This window comes from Bicyclus anynana, chromosome 20 (assembly GCF_947172395.1).
Source record: "Bicyclus anynana chromosome 20, ilBicAnyn1.1, whole genome shotgun sequence".
NCBI lineage: Eukaryota > Metazoa > Arthropoda > Insecta > Lepidoptera > Nymphalidae > Bicyclus > Bicyclus anynana.
The window spans coordinates 14113062-14136344 of NC_069102.1; the positions used below are offsets into that span (position 1 = coordinate 14113062).

Sequence of the window (23283 nt, forward strand, 5' to 3'; positions counted from 1 at the left end):
ATTTTTAACAAAATACTAAACTACATTGATTTGAAGATTACAGTATATTTTAATATTGGGTCTATTATTTCTTCACGGTTGTATTATACTCATTTCCCATTAGAGTTTTAGCATTTTTAAACTTAGCCCTAAAGTCAAATGTCAACTGTCAATTGTCATTTATCATGCCAAATGTCAATTGAAAAAACAGCTGTGAGCCGGCTTCTTGCAAAGTATTTTTATCAAATATTTTGGCAATTTTTTAACTAAAACATGGATGAAATAGAATATAAATTGAAAACAAACAATAGTGTGCTAATAGTGAACGCGATAGACAAGTTGTTAACGACAATCAAATCAAAATATAAGGTCGGCGAGCGGCAGAGGTTCGTCGTAGAGAATGAAGAGCTCAAGTTCTTGAGGGAGAAGTGTTCAGCTCCTGAACACATGGTGAGCTTGACGGCGTGCCAGGGTCTGCTGGCGCTGGTGGAGCTGGGGGTGCTGGAGATAGCACACACCATGTCTACTGTAGTAACCTTACTGCCTAGTACTCAGTAAGTATATTCAAAAGGCAATCCAATGGGGACAAGCAAAGATTGTTGACCATACAGCCCGACTTTTACGTCATTTTATGAAGACTTATGATTTGTTTGTTAAGCTTGTTGGTAACAGAAAATTAATAATACAAAAAAAAATTGTAAACCTACTAATGGATTTTGTATCATCTAAAATTTCCATACCAAATTATTAAATTTGTTAGACCATTTTTTTTATCTACAAAGACAGTGATTTTGTAGCAGTTGGTTTTTGAACATGTTTTTTTTTTCATTGTGCTGATGCTTTGTACTATAGTACAACATCAACCTTAGCTGTAAGACTTTTAAGTGTAATCATAAAAAAAAGGAAAAACTGGTTACAGTAACTACTCTGCAATAATCTCCACCATGGCCGGTCTGCTGGTGCTGGACCTGAGGTCCCGACTGGTCCCAGGGCAGCCCTACAAGTGCCAGTTCTCCCTGCGGTCTCCGCGACACCCCTTCATCACTGTGCTGGAGAAGAATAAGGAGGTGGAGGATGATGTGCTGGCGAAGATGCATGCTCTGTGCACACATCCAGAGTATATGTAAGTGGTTTTTTAAAATAGTACATTCCACAATTGAATCTAGGACCTTTTGGAGTTCAATGCATTTTAACACTAGGGTTCCCAAACCACCAAGGCGTTATTTTGTTTTATACATATTTACTATCCAAAAGTCATAACCACCAAATCCCATTTCTATATTCATTTAACTTGACTAACAACTTCATATAACACAAAATTAGCAAAACAGTCACTTGAGTCACAACAGTGACTCTTGCTTTAATGTGAGACATACATACGTTTATAGCATCATCACAACAATATTATGATGCCTGTCTACATATGATTTTGTATGTTGCAGATAATATAAAGTAGAAAGAAAATTAGATAAAAGCAACAGACAGACACTTTAGTGACAGACACTTTTATACTTTGTATAATATAATGTTTAGTATGTTGTGGGTAGGCTAATAAAAATGTAACAGTTCAGTTTGACTAGCTACATGTACACAGCAAATACACTGTCTCATGAACTTGTCGGAGGATTAGATAGTAGCACCATCCTACATTAATCAGAGTAACTAATTAGGTAGCGATATCTGTTAGAAACGTCAATGATGATGACCGAGATGTAAAAAGTAGAATGAATGCGGGATGGATGAAATGGCGACAGGTCTCAGGTGTACTATGTGACCCGCGAATGCCTCTTAGACTTAAGGGTAAAATATACAAAACGGTTGTAAGACCTGTCGTGCTGCATGGATCAGAATGTTGGGCGGTGAAAGGGATGGATAGTAAAAGAATGCATGTGAACGAAATGCGTATGTTGAGATGGATGTGTGGTGTGACAAGAATAGATAAAATAAGGAATGAGTATATAAGAGGAAGTCTGAAGGTGGCGCCAGTGACAGAAAAATTGAGGAGTAGAAGGTTAGCTTGGTATGGACATGTAATGCGTAGAGAGGAAAGTCATATTACTAGAAAAATGTTGAATGTGCAAGTGGAAGGTCATAAGAGGAGAGGAAGGCCAAAGAAGAGATGGTTGGATTGTGTGAAAGAGGACATGTGTGTAAAAGGAGTGGATGATGAGTTGACGAGTAATAGAAACGAATGGAAAAGATTGACATATTTTTCCGACCCCACTTAAGTGGGATAAGGGTAAGGAGATGATGATCTGTTAGAAACGTCAAGGAGTATGTGTCGTTTATCTGTCAGTTGTTTGTCTGTAGGAATCTATCTGCCAGTTGACGATCTCGGAGCGAGCACGCGCCACGCGGTATTAACTAATTCTCCTACAAACTCAAGTGTTTTATTAGACTTATTAGATATGTTTATATTTTTGTTTTTTTAAATTATTACAATCTTTTTTTTAAACTATTTTGAAAATATTTATTTTTGTTTGATACATGTCTAAGATTGCCACCATTTTTTATATTAAATGATTTTGATTGCATTCCAGCATAGCTTCCAACAGTCTAGAGCTGCTGCGCCCAGTGTTCCTCTGGCTTACAAGCAGTCCGCAGCGCTGCAGCATCAAACCCTGGCAGCTGCTGCTGAGTCTGCCGCACACAGACGCCCAGTGCCAGCTGCTGCTGGCTTGTATTGTCTGCCAGAAGGTAAGGAAGTACTGTTGAAGTATGCTCATTTGTATTGTATTAGAGTTATGCAGTATCACATAACACTTCACACTAAAATTACAAAGGCAAAAGTTCATGTGTAAATATGTTTATTCCTCCTTTATGCTGCAACTTCTGAACCAATTTGGCTGAAATAAGGGAAATAGATTTTACTCTGGATTAATACATAGGCTACTTTCATCCTGGAAAAAATCATGGCACCCTAAGGAATGGCCGTTATTATATTACTAGCAGTCTCTCGATACTTTGGGTGAATTTAGTTTTTTACAAATCCTGCAGGAACTATTGATTTTTATGTGATAAAAGTAGTCTATATTTTGCTCAATTTAACCCACTCAGTCTTCCAATAAAGGATCCTTAGATTGAACAAATCAACGGACCCAAATGTTTTACAAAACCTTGTTTTTTAAAACCTACACACAGATCTGCAGTCCGCAGCAAATAGAATACGCCTTTGCTGCTTACTCAGCTGTGACGGATGCAGCAATATACCAGGCGAGGCGCGAGCACGTGGTCGCGTTCGTGCCCGTGCTCGCGCGGATATGCGGCGAGCTAGTGACGCACGGGTAAGTGATGCTACTCTATTGTAGAATAACTTACCTTTACTGTTGTAGTAAACAGCGGTGACAGTGTGATGTAAGATGCCTTGTCAGTTTTATGCTTGCTTAAGAACATTTTTTAAGTTTTAATGATTGTTCGACAACACATATAAACCTCAGCCAATTTAAGACTTAATGGTAAAAAACCCAGAGTCAAACCTGAGAGAACTGGAATTATGTACAACTTGAGACCTCTCCCATCCTATAATAAGTGACTAGAGAATTGACTAATATTGTTACTTAAGAAAAGGAAAGCAACGTAAATCCAGGAGTAAAAAATGGCCACAATGGCTTGTTATTTTTTATGCTTTTAGGTAACACAAAAACTAAATGACAAAGTTTGTTTAAAAAACAATGTTTTTTTTTGGTAATCACTGTAGGTATACTTTTTTTAACTTTTAGTAAAGACCCCCGCGCGTGCTACAGCTTGATCGAGCGATGTTTCGCACTCGACGCACCTGAGCTGAAGAGCGTGGCGGGCCTCACACTCATGTTGCTAGCAGATAGCCTCTCCAATACATCTGCTCTGTATCTGCACGAGCTGTTCAATCTCTGTAAGCATTATATTTTCGACTTTGACTTTTTATTACTATTAAAAATTTCAATTAAAATTCGAAAAGTAATAGTGGGTATGCGTCTCTCTGTGTTACAATGAAATTCTTTTATGACATACAGTACACTGAAGCGGCAGCAATAGTAACGAAATGTTGAAGCTACCAAAAAACGTGAAATTCGTATTTATTGTGTAATTTTGAGAACAAAATTTTTTTATAACAAAGAATTCCGTTCCAAAAAAATGCTATAAAATAATAAACATTAAGTAGTAAACATCTATGTTGCGACAAACGCGATAGGGCCTTTTATATTATGTAGTTGACATACTAATAATCACTTTTTATTACATGTTCCAACAGACAGACTTGCCTTGAACTTTTTGTTAGATATATTAGTGATTTTAATTTACAGGTCTCAACATAGTCAGCAAATATGAATACTCCAAAATATGTCTCAGCTCATTCGTGGGGCTCAGCCTCCAGTGGCTACACCTGCCTTCCTACCTCACCACCAACGCTCTGGGCGTCGCAGCCAAAATACTGGACACCTTCCACAACAACGACCACGACACCGGCCTCCACATGGCCAACCTCAAATCTAACACCACCTTCGTAGAACTTGCACATTCTGACAAAACTCTGTACACATATTTCAAGTTGTTAGAAACCTGGGAACGTTTGAGGGATGACCCGGATAAATTGAAAAGATGGTTCAAAGTCCTGGTGACTGTGAACGATCAGTTGAAGTTGGAGATGTTGACATTTTTCGTTGGGGTTGTGATGGATGGCCATGGGAATGAGGATGTGGCGCTGGAAGGGGTGAGGGCGGTGATAGACCTGGTGAGGGTGAGGAGGGAGGTGTCGGTGACGGTGCTGCCGGTGCTGCTGTACAAGATGGCGAATGATACGCGCCCCAGTGTCAAGTTGGAGTGCTTGAGGGGGCTGCCTTTAATGGCTACCACCAAGGTCAGTATCCCTTTTTCTTGGCTTTTAGTGATGTTACAAATACGAGTCCCGACTCTCAAAATTCAAAAGACTCTCGCACAATTATTTATAAAATAGGTTTCATAGAAACTAGGCTTTTACATATTTGATAAAGAGTTGTAATCACCTTTTCACAGCTAAACCGTTGAACCGAATTTCATTAAATTTACTACAGATAATTTGAATCTTGGGGCAGAACATAGGCTATTTTGTATTCTAGAGAAATCCATGAGACCTGCGGGATATGTAAAAACACGTGAACGAAGTGGCTATAAAACCTATATATCTACAATTTGCAATTGGTGAGAATTAAAAACAAAATCAAATTCGAACAGAACCGTTAGTGCGCGAGTTTAATTCGTACTTGACTTTTTCATTGCTGTTGCAATTCTAAGGATTTTTTTTCCTATAGGAAAACGTGCCATCTATAGTGTCAATTCTCAACAAGTTGAAGGCCCAGAAGGGAGTGCCCACGTCACTCCTCATTATGCTGTATACAAGGCTCGCGGAGACACAGGTATACATCCTATGAAGCCGTTTAAGTTTTAGATTTAACTTAATAACGAAAAAAAACGGCTCATCTCACGTCAATTTAAAAGTAGATTGCAATCTATGGATGTCTATGGTCCATTTTATGGTAAATGGAAAATCTAAAATCGTGATACAAAATACTAACTGCGCCATCTATCGCGACATCGCTAAAACAAATTATAAAGTATTCAATACACCGCCTCAATGGCCGATTATAAAACATGCAAGGAGATATTCCTCTTATAGGCGATTATTTTCCACTTACCATCAGGTAGACCATCTGCTTGGTCGTTAATTATTACTATTAAGAAAATTCATAGACTACAGAGTCTATAAATTTTCCTACTACTGCTGAATTTGACTATTATGCTAGTGGATGTGCCCAGGTGCGTTGTTTCCCCTACCTGCAAGAGTTGTTGGTGGAGAGTGGCGCGGGGCGGGCTGACGACCTCAAGTGGGAGGTGGACATTGCTAAAGCTCTCGCCGTCGAACGAATATGCGAGATACGGTGAGTTTGGGACGTTTTTGGACCCTTAACCCATTGTTGTCACAGCTGTAGGCCTTACATGTGCGCCTCTGGTTGCCAACCGTACTATAATATATAGTATTGTACTATATACCGGGTCTGCGTACCTACTATATATATACCTACTGTTGAAGAAATATATAGTACGCAAAAATACTACACAAATGCTTTACAAAATTTTCAAACATCTTTTATTTAAAAACTAGAACATTATCATCAAATCCGAACCTGTCTATCTTATCGCATTTCGAACTTTAAATTAAAGATAAAAAAGAGCTTTTGGTTTTCGAAATATTAAAGTAAAAAAACGTATAAATATTAAGACAAAAGTTCTTGAAAAATTAAGTGTAAGTAAATATAGTTTTTATAAAAACAAACGTGTTTTTTCGCTTATTTGGTAACATACTATATTTTCTTTAAGCGTACTATATTTTTATGGCTAAATCTAAAAAATTCTAAACTATATTTTTCTTAAGAAATGTTGGTAACCCTATGTGCGCCACGACACATCTCGTGAACACAAAAAAAGCATTCGTTATTTTGTTTTTCATGGTCGCATGTTAGGCCTACTGATCACATTTTAGAGACTTCCGCTTCTCTAATGTGATGTTACTTATTTTGCAAACATCTAAAGTCAATGGACTTGAAACTCAATTTTAGAATTATTTTTGTATTTTTAAGATACCTTCGATTACCTATTCGATTGACATCGATCAACTTCACGAGAAGTGTATTGAGGGTGTTGAAATCGTGCCGTTTGTCCAGTGCATCAAGCCACGGGCTGGAGCTGGTGTCGGTCATCTCGTCGCTGCTCAACCGCTGCACCGACAAGCCGGGGGCTCCGGCGGCGGCACTGGCGCTGGGAGCCCTCGCCCACCTGTGGCGCGGGGCCGCCGTGGCGCCGCCCAGCACGTGGCGCGCGCTGGAGCCGCGCCTGGGCCGGGACAACAGGCCGCAGGTGCAGCTCAGGTGACGCATCCATCGCAACCCAAACCTTTCTAGTTCTTTCAGTTTAGTATGTTATCGCCGCGTTAGCCGCTTTTAAATTTACATGTTTTTAATAAATAATGTAGGAAATAGTAGTCTGTGAAGGATATGACGTCGCTCGATCTCGTGTTGACTTCAGTGTGCTCGTGGTGTTCGAGTTGGGTTACTTGGGATAGGCGGGGAGAGTGATTTGAGTGGAAAAGGGAGTGTTAGATATCTGTCAAAGGCGCCTTTAACCCTACACACATCGTTCACAAGTGCGTGACTTCACTCAAGGTCGTTCTCTGCCATTCTAGGGTCTTATTTTGGTTACAGTTTGATTTGATAATTAAGTTGTCCTGACAAGTGTTGTGAATCATAACCTTTGTTCGACATTAGTTTTCTTATATTTGTAATCATTTCAATTTTGAGTAGGATCAGACGTGCAGTAAAGGTGTCTTGCCAGTTTTCTCAATGTACAATTTACCATTTTTTGTATCCAGTCTGTGCAAGCTGCTAGCGGAGATCCCGGCGCTGCGCGTGTCCAGTCCGGAGTACGACAAGCTGGTGAGGGACGCGGCGCGCCGGCTGTGGCAGCACGTGGCCGAGTCGCACCAGCCGTCCGTCATACAGGCGGCGTGCGGCGCGCTCGCGCACTACCGCGTCGACGACTACAAGCTGAATGATATCCCTGAGGTCACAGTCTTCACCATCAATCAAACGCTCGAGTTCTTGTTGATGACCAATAAACGATTCTATTGCTCTGTTTACAGATTTACAGGCGTACAGTCAAACTGCCGCCCGCATATTGCAAAACCCCTTCGGAGGCTGTCAGGAAACCAGAGGATGTCCTGGATTATGTTCCTTGTAAGTATTATGTTTCATGACTTGATTTTGAGACTTATTTTGAATGACTGACTGTCTTCATTGGTTTTTGAAACCATTACTGGTAAGTTTATTTGTCATAATTATTATTATCAGTCACTGCTGCATGGACATATTGCGAGGACTCCCAAAACACCACGGTCTTAAGCCGCCTGCATCCAACAGGCTAGCTGCAACCTCTTTTGATGCTGCTCCTTTACCTAGTGACGGGGTCGGCCAAGACTGCATTTTTAGAGGCGAGGCGAGGTCGCCATTCCAGAACCTTGAGAGCGAAAGTTTAATTTTCTCATTGAACTATGTGCTTCGTTTCAGCTTTGCAACTTTTAATACATTAATTTTTAAATTTGAGAATCTTCAACATGACAAATTCGTGGCCATGCCTTTTCATTGAAAATCTGACAAATCCACCATCTTCATGGAATCCACAAAATAATGCATCTAGGAGAAGTTAACTAAATTGAAATTGTACTCTTTTCAGGCGAAGTCTGGCCAGAACTGTTCAGGTATACCAATCAAGCAGCCTTGAATGGCGTCCATCAACTGGTTACCAAGTTGATGGAACGAGAAATCAGAGCGTACAGAAGTGGAGTGTACCAAGTTGAGGCCAGGGAGCCTCAGAGTGTGGGCTACTTGCCTGTCGCTAGCGTGGTCCGGGGGATGATGGAGTGCTTCAGAAAGCAAGTAAGTTGTGATAAGGTTGGGGGGATGCGAGACCAGAATCTAGTGTTGTGTCACAGAAGTGGAGAGTAGACAGACTAGGCGTTTGTTAGTACTATAAGTAAAGAAAGTTGTGTATGACCAGTCAGTGGTCAGTCGTCATTTTGGTTTCTCACAAAAGCGTTTTACTTGTACTATCTAATTCTGTATCTTAGTTTAAAACCAATACCGATGGAATACAATAGTCATCACAAAGTTTGTAATGAGAATAAAATGAATGAATTTCAACAACCAAGGATTGTTTGTCACAATGGCCTATTAGTCTTTGGACACTAAATAAGCTTTTCGTGACAATTCTAAATGATCAACCTTTGAAATCATGAAAGTCTTACAGGTGACATCACCATCTTACGAATATCCAGAGTCAGTACTTCTAGCAATACTCGAAGTTTTGACAGAAGACTACCCCAAACCGCTACCCCCGTTGGACTTCTGCTTCTTGCACGAGGTGTTTCACCGAGGCGCACTATGGAAGGCCGGCTGCGTGAAGTTGGCAGCGCGACAGGCACACACTTCAGTATCTGCCAAGAGGTTGATCGAGAACTTCCTGCAGGGAATCGGATCGTATTCATCTGAGAATGTTGCGGTAAGATCGAGGTCCAGATGGTTATATGGTTAGATTGTTTAATTTGTTCACATGAACATTGTTTTATGTCTAAATTTTATTTCAGTCAATAACAATGGTGTTAGAGAACATATAAATATTATAAATAGCTGTTTGTGTAAATAGCTGTTTGTTGTGTTTTATGTGGATTTGGGGTTTTATATTTTTTAAACAGTTTATTCTTTTATTACATGAAATAATTTTAAATGAATGCAGGAAAGCGAATACATATTTCCTGTTATATTCCTGTTACATTTATATCCCTTCGTCGTCGACTTATTGACAATATTTTTTGCAGGAATCAGACATAATACTGTTCTTCGAAAACCTCCAAATCTTCTGCAAAACTATGCCTCCGAACAATTTGCGGCCACCTTTAGAGAAGTGCCTCGGAGAGTCGTTTTCCGATGTGCGCAGAACCAAACCAAAAGATTTAGACATTGAGGACTTGCTGTTTATTAGACAGTTAAAAACCATCAAACAGTGTCTGGAGAGTGATAAAATACATGACGCCAACAGAACATTGCTGTCACAAATTGTGGAGAACTACTTCTCTTTGATAAACGACGAACACTTGGTAAGAATATTTCCTGTTTCTATTTCATTGAAAGTTCATTCTATGTCGTAACGTTACAGCGCCCTTCTGTCTTCTGTCTAGCTTCCCTTTCTTTCACACATTCGGCAGCAGGCTTAGGTTATCACTTCTGTCGAGCGTCCCGGGACGCATACGATGTTTGCTATCTTTTTTTGCATAATTAGACTGCATTCCACTTGGCCATCAGAATTATGTTCAATGAAAAATCATCCCAACCAAAAAACCAAACCAATAACCTATGTGTAGGGTCCACCATGCCCTGCCCCGGGCCCCCTTTGCCATTAAGCCTCATACTTTACAGGCCATTTGCCTGTAATCCACCACCGAGTACCTGTCGAGCCAGCTGCTCCCTGTGTCTGTACTGATATTGTCTCCGTGCGACAGGCGTGGCCGCTGTACGTGGACACGTGTCGCGCGCTGTCCGCCAAGTACCTGGAGCGGATGACGTCACCCGCGGGCTGGTGGGAGGTGTCGAGCGAGCTGCTCCGCAAGTCGAGCGCAGTGCGCAGCGCGCTGGCGAGTCTGCGGGACGTGTCCGCGCCGCTCGTGTGGCTCAACGAGTCCATAGACGCGCACGCATCGAGCATCACGTGAGACCATTTTTTTTTAAATTTTCCTGCGCAGACTGAGAGTTCCACATTCTAAGTTCTTCGTTCTGTCATAACTAGAGTGTGTACGGCCGACTATTTTCTGCGTTCTGGTATAAAGTTACTGAGGTATAAAGTAAAACGCTAAATTAAAAACACCTGAACGCTTTCTGTCTGCGCGGGCCCTTATTGTACTATATTCTAGTAATTCTGGTAAACCGAGATCACGCAAGTGTGAAAGTGGTGTGGGGGAAAATAACAAGAGAGTTCGCTTTTGGTTGTCGTATTTGCAGGCGCACTTTTCATTCAGTTATTACCAGTCGTGAATGTTTCCGACCGCCTCTCTCGTCCCACGTCTTACGCCGTCATATCGCAAAATTTTAAATTATCCACTTCATTTACTACTCTATGTTTCTTTGAGCCCTCTGTGATTTGGAGATGTCATGTTAGTTAATTGGGCTTCTAGTTTCCAATGAACGAAATTTAAAAACCCACAAAACATTATATTTTATCTGGAACATTCATAAATTTTGTCACATTGTTATCAATGTCCATCCATATTTATTTTTCGCCATTCGCAGAGAGCAGGAATTTTCCCTGCGCTGCATGCTGCCTGCGTTGCAAGCTGCCAATGTAGAAGACAAGTCCACCCAGGAGTGGTTTCAGCAGCTCCTCGCAAGAACTCAAGTGGCGTTTAATGAGTGAGTTACTTATTCTTTGACTTTAGTACTTTAAGACTAAATACTCACTCTATGTTATTGTGTCATCATGAAGGGCATTACAGTCGTAGGTACATATCATTCACATGAATATAATGTTTATAAAGTCAATAAATTTTCTTTTTCGTTATTAGAAGTAAAGAGTTTCGTTTTTAAGAACATAGAAAACGTCTTCTAGCAGTATAAAATTGTCAATTTTTTTTATAAAACTGTTCAGAAGTGGGACAAGTTACAACTAAAACCTTTAGCTTTATACGAAGCCTTATTGTTATAGGACAGATGACGAGAAATCAAAGCTGTATCTTTGCGACGTGTTCTTCCTGACGGTGATTATGTTCAGCGGCCACTGGTCCTTCGAGCCGGATGCGCGTGTGCTAGTCTCGAACGGCGCTGTGAGGCGAGCGCTACTACCGACTGCTGCAGCGTTTTTGATGTCGAGAGATGGTTGGAAGGATTGTACTACACAGGTAAGTTTAATTACAGTATAATAAACAAAATTTTGTATTTAGTTAGAAACCGTTGTATGTATGCTTTCATCCCCGCTTTTCATCACATTTTACACAATAACGGTAGTTAATGTTGGTACATTGACTATCGTTATTACGTTATGAAATGAGTGTGAATATAACTAGAAAATTTTAATCTGTGGTTAATGTCTAAATAAAGCAAAAAGTAAAGTGCCAAGTCTAGATATGGACGGATAGATGGATAAATTATTTCTTGAAGAAATGATGGAGTGTGTGAATCAAGATTTGTGTGTAAGAAAAGGAAAAGGATAATATAATAATGTGCTGACCCCACTTATGTGCGATAAGGTCTATTTGATGTTTATAGTTTTGACGGCCTCCGTGGCGCAGTGGTATGCGCGGTGGATTTACTAGTCGCAGGTCCTGGGTTCGATCCCCGGCTGGGCAGATTGAGATTTTCTTAATTTGTCCAGGTCTGGCTGGTGGGAGGTCGTGGCTAGTTACCACCCTACCGGCAAAGACGTATCGCCAAGCGATTTAGCGTTCCGGTACGATGCCGTGTAGAAACCGAAAGGGGTGTGGATTTTCATCCTCCTCCTTGACAAGTTAGCCCGCTTCCATCTTAGACTGCATCATCACTTACCATCAGGTGAGATTGTAGTCAAGGGCTAACTTGTAAATAATAAAAAAAAAAAGTTATCCAATTTGTGGTGACCAAAAACTCGGAGGGCCATTGCTCACGGGGCCCTGGCCACTCTGTATGAAATAGGGCCCTTAGTGAACACATAAGAGTAGGAGTGAGATACTATTTTACACTGGTCAAGAATGCCTATAACACGTTTTATTCGAATTTAAACTTTATGTTCATCATCATCATGATCTCCTTACCCTTATCCCACTTAAGTGGGGTCGGAAAAATATGTCAATCTTTTAAATTCGTCTCTATTACTCGTCAACTCATCATCCACTCCTTTTACACACATGTCCTCTTTCACACAATCCCACCATCTTTTCTTTGGCTTTCTTCTCCTCTTATGTCCTAAGAGGAGAGGAAACTAAATTTTATGTTCATAGTGTAGTGTGTAGTCTAGAATTAATTAAACGTGTATGTTAGCTGTTAGCGAATGTAATAAAATGACGTAGTTCTAATGTAAACAATATGGTACAGACACGCATCTCGCTGTCGAGTTTAGATCCATGTAAGTAGATAGTCGATCAGTAAACCTCCTAACGTGAACACGACTTTTTTTTAAATGACATCTAACCGAACATATTATAACCGGCAAAGTGGTAACCCCGATGGCAAAATAGAATACCAAAATTAAAACTTCACTATCAACGAAGTTCCTGAGGAAACGAACGATATTACATTGTAGCTTTACAATGCAGGGGCTGATGCTGCCATTTTGATTGGTGTTGCAGATGCTGGAATGGTTGTGCCACACGCGCGACGTGAGCGCGCACGCCGACACGAAGCGTTGCTGCCACCGCGCGCTGCTGGCGCTGCGCCACTGCCAGCAGTTCACCGCGCAGGGGGTCTGGACCAGGATGTGAGTGTCACTTTAGTCCACTAGATCAGGGTTTCTCAGTGGGGTACGCGAACCTCTAGGGGTTCGCCATTAGACGACAGGGGGTTCGCGACAAGATTTACCTAATGGTCGCTTGATAACTGATACCGAGTCAGAATTTTATTAAGGTTAAAATGATATCAGTTCCGTCGTGACCACGATCCATGCAACTGGGTCGAAATATCGACATTAAAAACCTCGTCGTTTTATCGTGGTATGTACCCGTTTAAATAACATTCATAAGGTTAAAATTGTTCAAAATTACTAATAACATTGAATCCATTTGCGACAAGGAACACACCATCACATTAATATTACTAAGACATATCTTTTGGTACTTTGTGTTACCTTTTATTCAATATTTTCATCAACAGTCAAATTTATTTTTTTTCTTTGGGGGTGGAGGGGTTCATCAGTTAGTAAGGGGTTCGGTTCGCTTTCACTTAGAAATTTTAACAGAGGTTTGTGGAGCTGAAAGTTCGAGAAACCCTGCATTAGATATAGGGCCTGTGCTAATATAATAGGGGGAGATAAATTCACCATCATCATGAAGCCCCAACATGTTGCTTTGGTTGATGAATTCCTGAATTGGACTGTAAACATATTCAGGTTATCTTCTTTTCAATAAATCTTCTATCATAGTCCAATGTAGATAAGTTGAATTTCTTAACATTCTTCAGACTATATGTTGAGCCTTCAGTTCCGGTCATTATTATTATCAATAAAACTTATGATTAATAGATACAGAAATTTTCTTATTTCTCAATGTGTGTTAATCACATTGGGCCAACCAACGTAGTAGACATTCTGAGAGGACTTGTTCTCAACAGTATATTATATATACATATTACATATTCAGCTGAATATGGGTTGCTATTGACGATGATGAAACACCAATTTGTTATCCAAATAATGTACATATTATACTACATATTATAAAATAAGTCTGTCGCGTCTGTCTATCCTTTTGCGATAAACTCAAAAATACTGAGCTTTAAATGCGGTAATGATGAGGTTATAAATACGATAATTATTGCAAGTGTCGAAACTCTTTGAAATTAGAAGAGTCAGAGGTTTTACTCGCGCAAAGCATATACTGAGTAGTTTAAGCAAATACTTTTACTACATTTTGTTGATCATATTTTTCTTGTTGATTTTGCTGCTCTAGGAGGAACAATGAGGTTTTGTAACCAGTGAGGTAAAAAAGAAAGACTTGCATGCAAAATAAAACAAACTTATTTGAATTAATAATTAATATATTTTACTTAATGTAATTTTTTTTTGTTGCAGAGAAACTAACTTTGGCAATACAACTAACCTTGAATATTAAATTGAAAATAATAACTATACAACTTTATGATTAATACAAATTATAATGTATAATATTGTAAGAGATCTGCCATTGTAAATAAATTAATAATAACATTATTATTTAGTTACTAGTTGTTATATTTATATTATATTCCATTATTCCATTAAATATGGTACTTAACAATGTGGTTTTACTTTTACTTGGACTATTTATATACTCACACTAACTATTATCTATGATCTATTTGAAAATTACAATTTTTCATGGATTTAATGATACATATAATGGAGAAAATGGTAAATTAGTTTTTTTGCACTTTGATGAGCAACCTTATTTACTTTCATATAATAACAGATACACCATATCTATTTGTATTTGCACTTAATTTGTTTTGTAAAATTTTGTTATTTTTTGTTTTGGTGTAATAAAGTGTTTATTATTATTATTATTATTATTATTATTAAACACACATTAGATGATTTAGTGTGATGGTAATAATATTATATTTTTAAGTAAAATGACAATGTCATGTTAAGGACAATGAAATATGTAAAAGATGTAGATTTGTTTTTTACATACAGTTATGATACATTGAATAATCTATACATCTATCTTCACTTGTGTCACTTCATCATATCACTTGAACATATTGCGTACAATGAACATCCTGGTCACATGATACACATCACTTGTGTCACTTCACTTATCACTTGAACGTAAGTATGTAGGAGCACATGTGACTGGCGAAATGGTCTGCACAGGTACAATGAACGTCCTGGTCACATGTTACACGTCACTTGTGTCACTTCACTTATCACTTGAATGTACGTAAGTAGCAGCACTAGTGGCTGGCTACAGGGTCTGCGCGGGCTGGCGCGGGGCGCGCGCTCAGAGCGCCGTCTCGTCCGCCGGAGCCTTCACCAGCGGCTCGGTAGGGCTCCGCACTGGCACTCGGATCACCTCCTCCTCTATTTTAGCTTCTATGGGCATGTTCTGTAATATAAGATTTTATTATTAACTATCAGATGCCCTGCGGTTTCACACGTGTAGTTCTCTTCCAGGCAATCAAATCACACTTCACATCACACTAATATATAAATACGAATGTTTGTGTGTATGTTTGTTCCTTATTTGTGCAGTAGCTTTTTTTTTTATTCTTTACAAGTTAGCCCTTGACTACAATCACACCTGATGGTAAGTAATGATGCAGTCTAAGATGGAAACAGGCTAACTTGTTAGGAGGAGGAAGAAAATCCAAACTCCTTTCGGTTTCTACACGACATCATACCGGAATGCTAAATCGCTTGGCGGTACGTCTTAGCTTAGGTGGTAACTAGCCACGGCCAAAGCCTACCACCAGCCAGACCTGGACCAATTAAGAAAGTCTCAATCTGCCCAGCCGGGGATCAAACCCAGAAACTCCGTTTTGTAAATCCACCGCGCATACCACTGCGCCACGTAGGCCGGAGCTACTGAAGCGATTTGACTGAAATTTGGAATGGAAATAGATTTTACTCAGGATTAACACATACTTTTCATCCCGGAAAAATACATATTTCCCACGGGATTTGTGAAAAACTGAATTCCACACGGACAAAGTCGCAGGCGTCCGCTAGTGTGGAGATGAAATTGGCTGTTATTCATTAAAGCTAATGTCCCTTTCTATTGGTAAAAAAATTGGTTCAGTAGACCCAAAGACAAACTCACATACCTCTTTATAATATTAGCATAGATAAATTTTTATCCTTTAATACAAGGGGATGAACTATAAAACATGAAATGCGTCTTCTATCAATTCTGTCATTGAATGTTTATACAAAATTTGATGTAACTGGACTAACTAATAATTTGACGGCCTCCGTGACGCAGTGGTATGCGCGGTGGATTTACAAGACTGAGGTCCTGGGTTCGATCCCCGGCTGGGCAGATTGAGATTTCCTTAATTTGTCCAGGTCTGGCTGGTGGGAGGCTTCGGCCGTGGCTAGTTACCACCCTACCAGCAAAGACGTACCGCCAAGCGATTTAGCGTTCCGGTACGATGCCGTGTAGAAACTGAAAGGGGTGTGGATTTTCATCCTCCTCCTAACAAGTTAGCCCGCTTCCATCTTAGACTGCATCATCACTTACCATCAGGTGAGATTGTAGTCAAGGGCTAACTTGTAAATAATAATAAAAAACTATGGAATCACTTTGTCCCATGTAATACTTGCTCTCCCTTTTTTACCTGTATGTGTGAATTTTGGGAAATCAACCAAACAACACACCCTTCAAGTTTCAGGTCTCTATGATCAAATATTTAAGCTGTGTTGATCAATCAGTCACTCAGTCATTCAGCTGATTTACATTATCAAGCTTTGCTTTGACTTATGTGCACTTCTCCCCTATCCCTACCCTAGCCTACTTCTACCTTACTCTAACGTTACCCCTACTCTACCCCTAGGATATAGGGGTTTAAAAAATAGATGTTGGCCGATTTTCCAACCATATAAAATTTCATAAGATTGAGTCAAGCCATTTCTGATTGCATTTTTGGCATCAGTTTCAATTACTAATCACCCCCTAATAGTTATATTGGAAATATATTTCATGTACAGAATTGACCTAACTACTATAATCTAGTAGACAGTTTACCTCCAAGGCGGTGTAATGGTTGGCGGGTCGGGCGGCGGGGCGCAGCCGCGCGGGGTCGAGCAGGCGCGGCGCGCGGCGCTGCGGCGAGCTGCGTGCGGCGCCCACGCACGACACGCTCTTCAGCAGGCGCGCGCTGAAAAACCATAGTGATAAATAATATACTTCTTTAATCCATTTCTAGGTGACCTGACAAAAGTCGTTTTGCCTCATAAATTTTGGGGTGCTATATTTTTTATTTAAAACCCATTCCATTTCCGGGTATTTGTCTTTTGGCGCCATGTAGGGCCCATATACTAGGTTGTCTCTCCATCTACATTACAGTCTTCCTCTTCTTCTCTTATTACATCTTGAGCACCAAGCATTAATTTCTGTAGCCCACCTGTTGTCCTTCCTTTGCATTAAATGACGTGCCCAATTCCATTTATTTGCTTGTCACTTAGGGAATGATAAATAGTTAACAACCTGCTGTCAGACCTAAGAAAATTGGTCGAGCTGTTTCGGGTCGGTTACTGTGTGCTTGCCTTTAGGAGTCCTATTCACACTTGTCTTAGAGTAGGATTTCTTCCTAGTGAGTATGCCCTATGAATTGTTATAATAGAAGTTTACCACTAAAGATCATGTGAGTTATCTATTTAATCAGTCAAATATTATTTTAACAAGTAACAACACATTTGTTCTCTTATGACTGATCGCAGATTGCCCATTTACATATTACTTTAACAAATTAGCTATCTGATTGTATAATTGAATTTTAAAATGGTATTCCAGGCATTTTCAGTTTAAAAGATATTTATTTTTAATATATAAATTTTTAATTAGGTAAAAAGTTTTACAAATATATATATAATATATAATATAAAGTTTCCAAAGTTAGATAGAAAATACTAATAACAATAGGGCTCACATCTGTTTTTAAATACTTTTATATTGTTTAACTCCTTAACACTCCTCCCCCTAACTTTTTGACGGATTGTTTTATTACTGGACTTTTTTTAGAGGCGCCAAATAGACTAAACACTCACGCATCCAGCAGTTTGAGCAGCAGCCGAGTGTACGCGCGGTACTCGTCCTCGCCAAACTCCGCGGGGTGGTGTCGCGCGGACTCGTACGCGTCACAGAACTGGTGCACCAGCTTCTGCCCGCGCCCGTCCAGCGGCGCCGCCAGCACCGACAGCAGGAAGGCGCGGAGCGACTCGCGCGGGTGACGACGGAGGCCGGGGTCCTGGTTGGCTATCTCCTCCTCTGTGAAAGTGAAATCTTTAGGCTTAATGGGCTCCGTTGGAACCTGGCTTCCAAACTGGTGGTAGAGTCTTTCTAAATAGTCAAACTTTATATTTCAAAAGAGCTTGTAAGATAAGCATACTTGAAATAAATGAATTTTGATTTTTGTGGGGAAAACATTTTTAATCTTCATGATACATTTGTTATTGTTGATTTTACTTATAAAATAAAAACTTTATGAATAGCCAACTCAACTTATCAAAGTATAATATCAAATTTGAAATTTAAGTCAAAGGGTTCCAACTGATCCTGTATAAAAATTTACTTATGAAGTGCTGTTGTATGAGGGTAAAAAGATAGGGTCCTAATTTACAAAAGCTTTGCTTTGCCACAAACAAATTTCTTTACTATTTTAATACTATTAAGCTATCTTATATATATAAAAATGAATTGCTGTTCGTTAGTCTCGCTAAAACTCGAGAACGGCTTAACGGATTTATCTTATCTTGGTCTTGAAATGTTCGTGGAGGTATAGGGAAGGTTTAAAAGGTGAGAAAACATCAAATAATTTCCAGGAAAACCATAAAAACTGCCCTTTTCTATTTCCCATACAAACATTTAAGAGTCAAGCGGTAGGGGTAGGGTAGGGGTACGGTAGGGGTAGGGGTAAGGTAGGGGTAGGGTAGGGGTAGAGGTATAGAAGGGTAGAGTAGGGATAGAGAATAAGTGCACTTATGTCAAAACGAAGCTTGACCGGGTCCGCTAGTAACAAATAAAAATAGGAAGCATTAGTAGACAGTAAACATTTACCAAGTGTCTTCACATCATCTACAGCTCGGAACCTGTAGTGGTAGGGCTGCTGGGGCTCCAGGATGTAGTGCGAGGGCTCCGTACACAGCAGGCGCGGCTCAAACATTATCCGAGGCACTGCTTCTATGCGCCGCTCTATTTCTTTCTTTAAACACTGCAAATTAAATCATTTTTACTAATTGTAAAGTGGGTGTTTCTTCCAAAAACTTCTAAACAATAACCTGGAGCTGGGAAGTTTGTGATGATACATAGTCCTAACATCCTAATGTGCATCTGGGAGCACTGCACTATACATAATTAACATCTGATAGCAAGTCAACCTGCATGATTATACTCTAAATTTGATCTCTCTCTGATTTAGTTTAGTCTCGAAGTAGTCCACAAAAAATAAGCTGATAGTAAAAAGTTGGCTTGTAAGGAGAATTTCTATGGATTTTTCAAGATTGAAGATACCCATTGACCATAAAATCTTTGTCGTAAAGGAATAGAATATTCTTGGTACTTACCTTCTTAGCATCTGATCCTATAGGGACGTGAGGGCCTCTCCTAGAGCGAAGGGCGAACCTGGTGATCTGTCTCTTGGCGAATATGAACAGAATCACAAACGTTAACACTCCGCCGCTGATAATGAATATTATGTTGAGTATACTCGTAAAGTCATGCATCATTTTATTGAATAATTTTTCGGAAAATAAGTATTATTTTACGAATTCTATTTTCTTTTTCTTTGATTTGATCAATGTATTTGATTTATTTGACTTTCTCGGTGACTTTTGTTTTTGTATCCGCCCTGACACTGACAGTGACATTACATTGAGTACTTCAAAATGACAACTGACATCTGACATTGAGATTTTTGTCTACGTTCAAAATCATGAGCTGCAAGGTATCTAAAACTTTCAATAAAACACCAACAACTTCAATGATATTTAATAATAATTCATTAGAAATGCTCGAATTTGTGCTAAATTATACATTGAAGAACTTATATAAACTTTATTGATCGAGTTTTGTAAAAAAAATTCAAAATTAATTTATTTCAAGTCGGCTCTTTTAGTTTACAACATAGATTATTAGATTTACAAGCACTTTTTTTAAATCAGTTTTGACTATTTGTAAAGAATCTACCGTGATTCTACCACCGGTTAAGAAGGCAGGTTCTGCTGAAAAGAACCGGCAAGAAACTCAACAGTTGCTCTTTATAAAAAAAAAAACTTTAGAATACTACCTACAAATAATCCTATTTGTTTATTCTACATACAAAAGCTCAAAGCGACATAAATCTTTAAAGCATCATCGAGTTATCGATGTATGCAATCAAAGCTATTACTTACTTAGTTCTTAGTAAAGTATCGGGAACATTATTTTGTAACGCATAGGGTGGCATAGGTAATTTACATCGTTCAAAACTTGAATATTTGCCAATTCAACGTCACAAGGATCAAGATTAAAGACAAATAGTTATTAATTTGAAGCTTTCGTAGGACGACTCCTAAAAAAAGAACCTACCTACCCGCTCAAATGTTTACTATTAAAGTTTCAATTAGGGACCTAAAAACCTAGCCAGAATGATTCACCTACAGATTGCTCTTCAGTAGGTATGGCTTTAACGACTTTGACACGCATGACTGAGTGCCAGTTATCGAAAGCAGTAGTACCTAGATCTAGATAGCTTTAGTGTGACAAGTCCAGGGATCTGCTCGCAAACTCTCTATCAAACGAGATCTGGCATCCGCACGGTGAATAATCCACGAATTAATAAGATACCTTTTCGTTTCCACTTTCCGCGATATTCAGTTTAGGTATATGGATTTAAATTAGGTTCTGTTGGTCGGCATTAATTTGAAAAAATCTTATATAGAGTCGTTACAAACGAAATTGTAAACTCTGCAGCACCGTCGTAATATCGCTTTTCTGTCGGTTCTACGTTCGGCTGTATGTATGTTTTTTTATGTATGTCCAGCGATAATTACGTCATTTATGGACCGATTTAGAAAATTCTTTTTTTGTTTTGAAGGGTTTTTACCGAATAGTATCTTTTACATTTTTCACCTATCGTTCTGAGATATTGATATATCGATCAAAAAAGTCAAAAAACATCCGTTACCAAACCGGTTTGGCCAAGGGTGAAATCAATCCCAACTTTTGTTAGTTTGTCGCCAACCCCATTCCTGAGGAGGATCGTTGTATTGGCAGACGACGGCTGGTACCGTCATTGTTTCCTCAAAAGCCTACTTTAATTCCAGTTTTCGTAAAATACCGGCAAACAACTTCATATAAATCTATTAATAAGTTGTCAAAGTACGGTAACGGGTTTTTTCAATTTTTTGATCGATATCTCAATTGAACGATGGGTAAAATATTATGTAAGAGAGTACAAAGAGCAACAAAATAGTATCATATCAACATTTGGATTTGGATTGCCCTTCCGGCGTCAGTGTTTCCTGCCTTCTACATTCTGAAAACCTTCATTGAATAGGCATCTTGTATGCAAGCGCGCTACAACTTAGACCGCATTGCTTTCCATCAGAAAAAATGAATTATAACGATTTTTACTTATTAAACAATCAAATTCCTAGGAGCTGTTTAAAAATTCACAGTATATCATACAGGGCGAACATAAAATTCCATCGGCATGATTCGTTCGATCCAGCGCTGGCCGAGGCGCGGACATCTTTGGCGTGGACACGACCTGCATACATATTTGCCTACATTATACCCGCAGTACATTGAATATCATACACGTTTCAAACGACTCGCCACACAATCTGTCAGATGTACTATACAGGGTGTTCACAAGACTATTAAAAATAAATAACAGGGCGTGTGTCGGATAATTTTTAAACAAATTTTGTCTTAAGTAGTCTTTTGACATAAAACCTATCAATTATACGACACTCTTTAGAAGGCTTTGATATTTTAAATATGACCAACACAATACTGCTAACTATGCGAAAAAGCAGTGCTAATGCGCACGACTATAGTTCTGAAGGCGGAGATCCCTTCCCCCCCAGGACCCACCTTACAGGAGTAACATTTAACTATTTATGCTTGCCTGTTTAATTAATCTATCTGTAAACTTAAGCTCACGCGTGAATAACGGAATCCGCCCGATCGGTATTGATTGTAGGGTCCTTATTCATGAACTGTGTGGATCCTCCTGAGTAGAGCTTATTTTAACTTACCATACTAAGTACCTATACTTCCAAAAAAAATATAATACACTTTTTGTCTTTGACTTTGTCCGCGTGGCACGTGGTTTTCATAAATCCCGCGGGAACCATAGATTTTTCTGGGATGAAAAGTAGCATATGTGTAAAATCTATTTGCGTTCCAGATTTCAGCCAAATCGCTTCAGTAGCCGCAGCACAAAGGTGGAAGAAACACACACACTTACACAGAAACTTTCGTCTTTTTATTAGTGTGATTATTGAGTGCTATAAAACGAATCCCCTGTGTCTAACTATGACACCCTGTTCACAAAAAGAGACGAACGTCGCAGTCGAATGAGAAACAATCGATTTATATTGCTCGTCTCTTTCTTTCAAAGCTTGTAATTAACATTAGTAGGTATAATTGGTATGTAAAAAGAGAAGTGAGCAAATTATCTTAGTAGTAATAATGTATTATGGATATTAAATTTTTTATTTTTAGATTTCTTTAAACTCTTGAAGTTGTTGATATATTCATATTTACTAGTTTATACACTCTGATAAATTCCTATGTACCTATTCACTTATACTGTAGGTACATAGGAATGATTGATTGAAGAATGATTAAAAAAAGATTGATAACACTATAATTAATAAATAATTACTGTCACAGCAATTAAAATCTAATATTTTTTGCCAAAAGAATTTGTTGAGATTTGCACAGCGAGATTTTATTACCTATCTCTTTCGTAAAGATGCGTCTATCAATTACCAACTGTGCACTACATCGCATCGCTCTTTTTACTTTACGGCATCTACATATCCGTTTAACCAATACTCTATACAAATATAATATTAGCACCCACATTTATGATTATGTATTTCCAATATGGCGTCAATAGCAATCTATCGACGACCAATAAGTTTCGAATGGTTTCCAATATGGACTCCGATCCTTGATTGTATTGGATGGTGCGATAGATAGGTGGATTTCGTGACCGAATTTGGTTCACAATATTCATACCTGTGGCTATAAAATCGCAAATATTAATATTATTTTACTGCTCGCATTGCAGTGTTGAATAAATAATTACAGATCTATTTTTATTGTACCTCGGTAGGTACCAAATATATTGTTTTACTAGCAGTCGCCGCCTA

The 23283-nt window shown here is 39.0% G+C and overlaps 2 protein-coding genes across 3 annotated transcripts; one reads left to right on the forward strand and one right to left on the reverse strand.

Moving 5' to 3' along the window:
- The first annotated feature begins 171 nt into the window (after window positions 1-171).
- LOC112044843 (focadhesin) lies at window positions 172-14494 on the forward strand. 2 transcript variants are annotated; one of them, XM_024080819.2, is made up of 19 exons: window positions 172-533; window positions 899-1102; window positions 2520-2676; window positions 3121-3263; window positions 3699-3850; window positions 4263-4816; window positions 5247-5351; window positions 5752-5873; window positions 6657-6860; window positions 7361-7553; window positions 7631-7724; window positions 8221-8423; window positions 8794-9045; window positions 9362-9640; window positions 10043-10248; window positions 10827-10946; window positions 11239-11431; window positions 12854-12981; window positions 14290-14494. In XM_024080819.2, exons 1-19 carry the CDS (start codon window positions 253-255, stop codon window positions 14327-14329), a joined length of 3630 nt encoding a protein of 1209 aa, XP_023936587.1. In that variant the 5' UTR covers window positions 172-252; the 3' UTR covers window positions 14330-14494. The 2 variants fall into 2 exon arrangements, with proteins under 2 accessions (XP_023936587.1, XP_052743774.1); XM_052887814.1 differs by lacking the exon at window positions 10827-10946.
- On the reverse strand, window positions 14456-19770 carry LOC112044844 (protein C1orf43 homolog). The gene is made up of 5 exons (XM_024080820.2): window positions 19480-19770; window positions 18974-19127; window positions 17965-18184; window positions 16943-17075; window positions 14456-15304 (listed from the first exon to the last, which is right to left on the reverse strand). Exons 1-5 carry the CDS (start codon window positions 19639-19641, stop codon window positions 15200-15202), a joined length of 774 nt encoding a protein of 257 aa, XP_023936588.1. The 5' UTR covers window positions 19642-19770; the 3' UTR covers window positions 14456-15199.
- Window positions 19771-23283: the final 3513 nt, after the last annotated feature.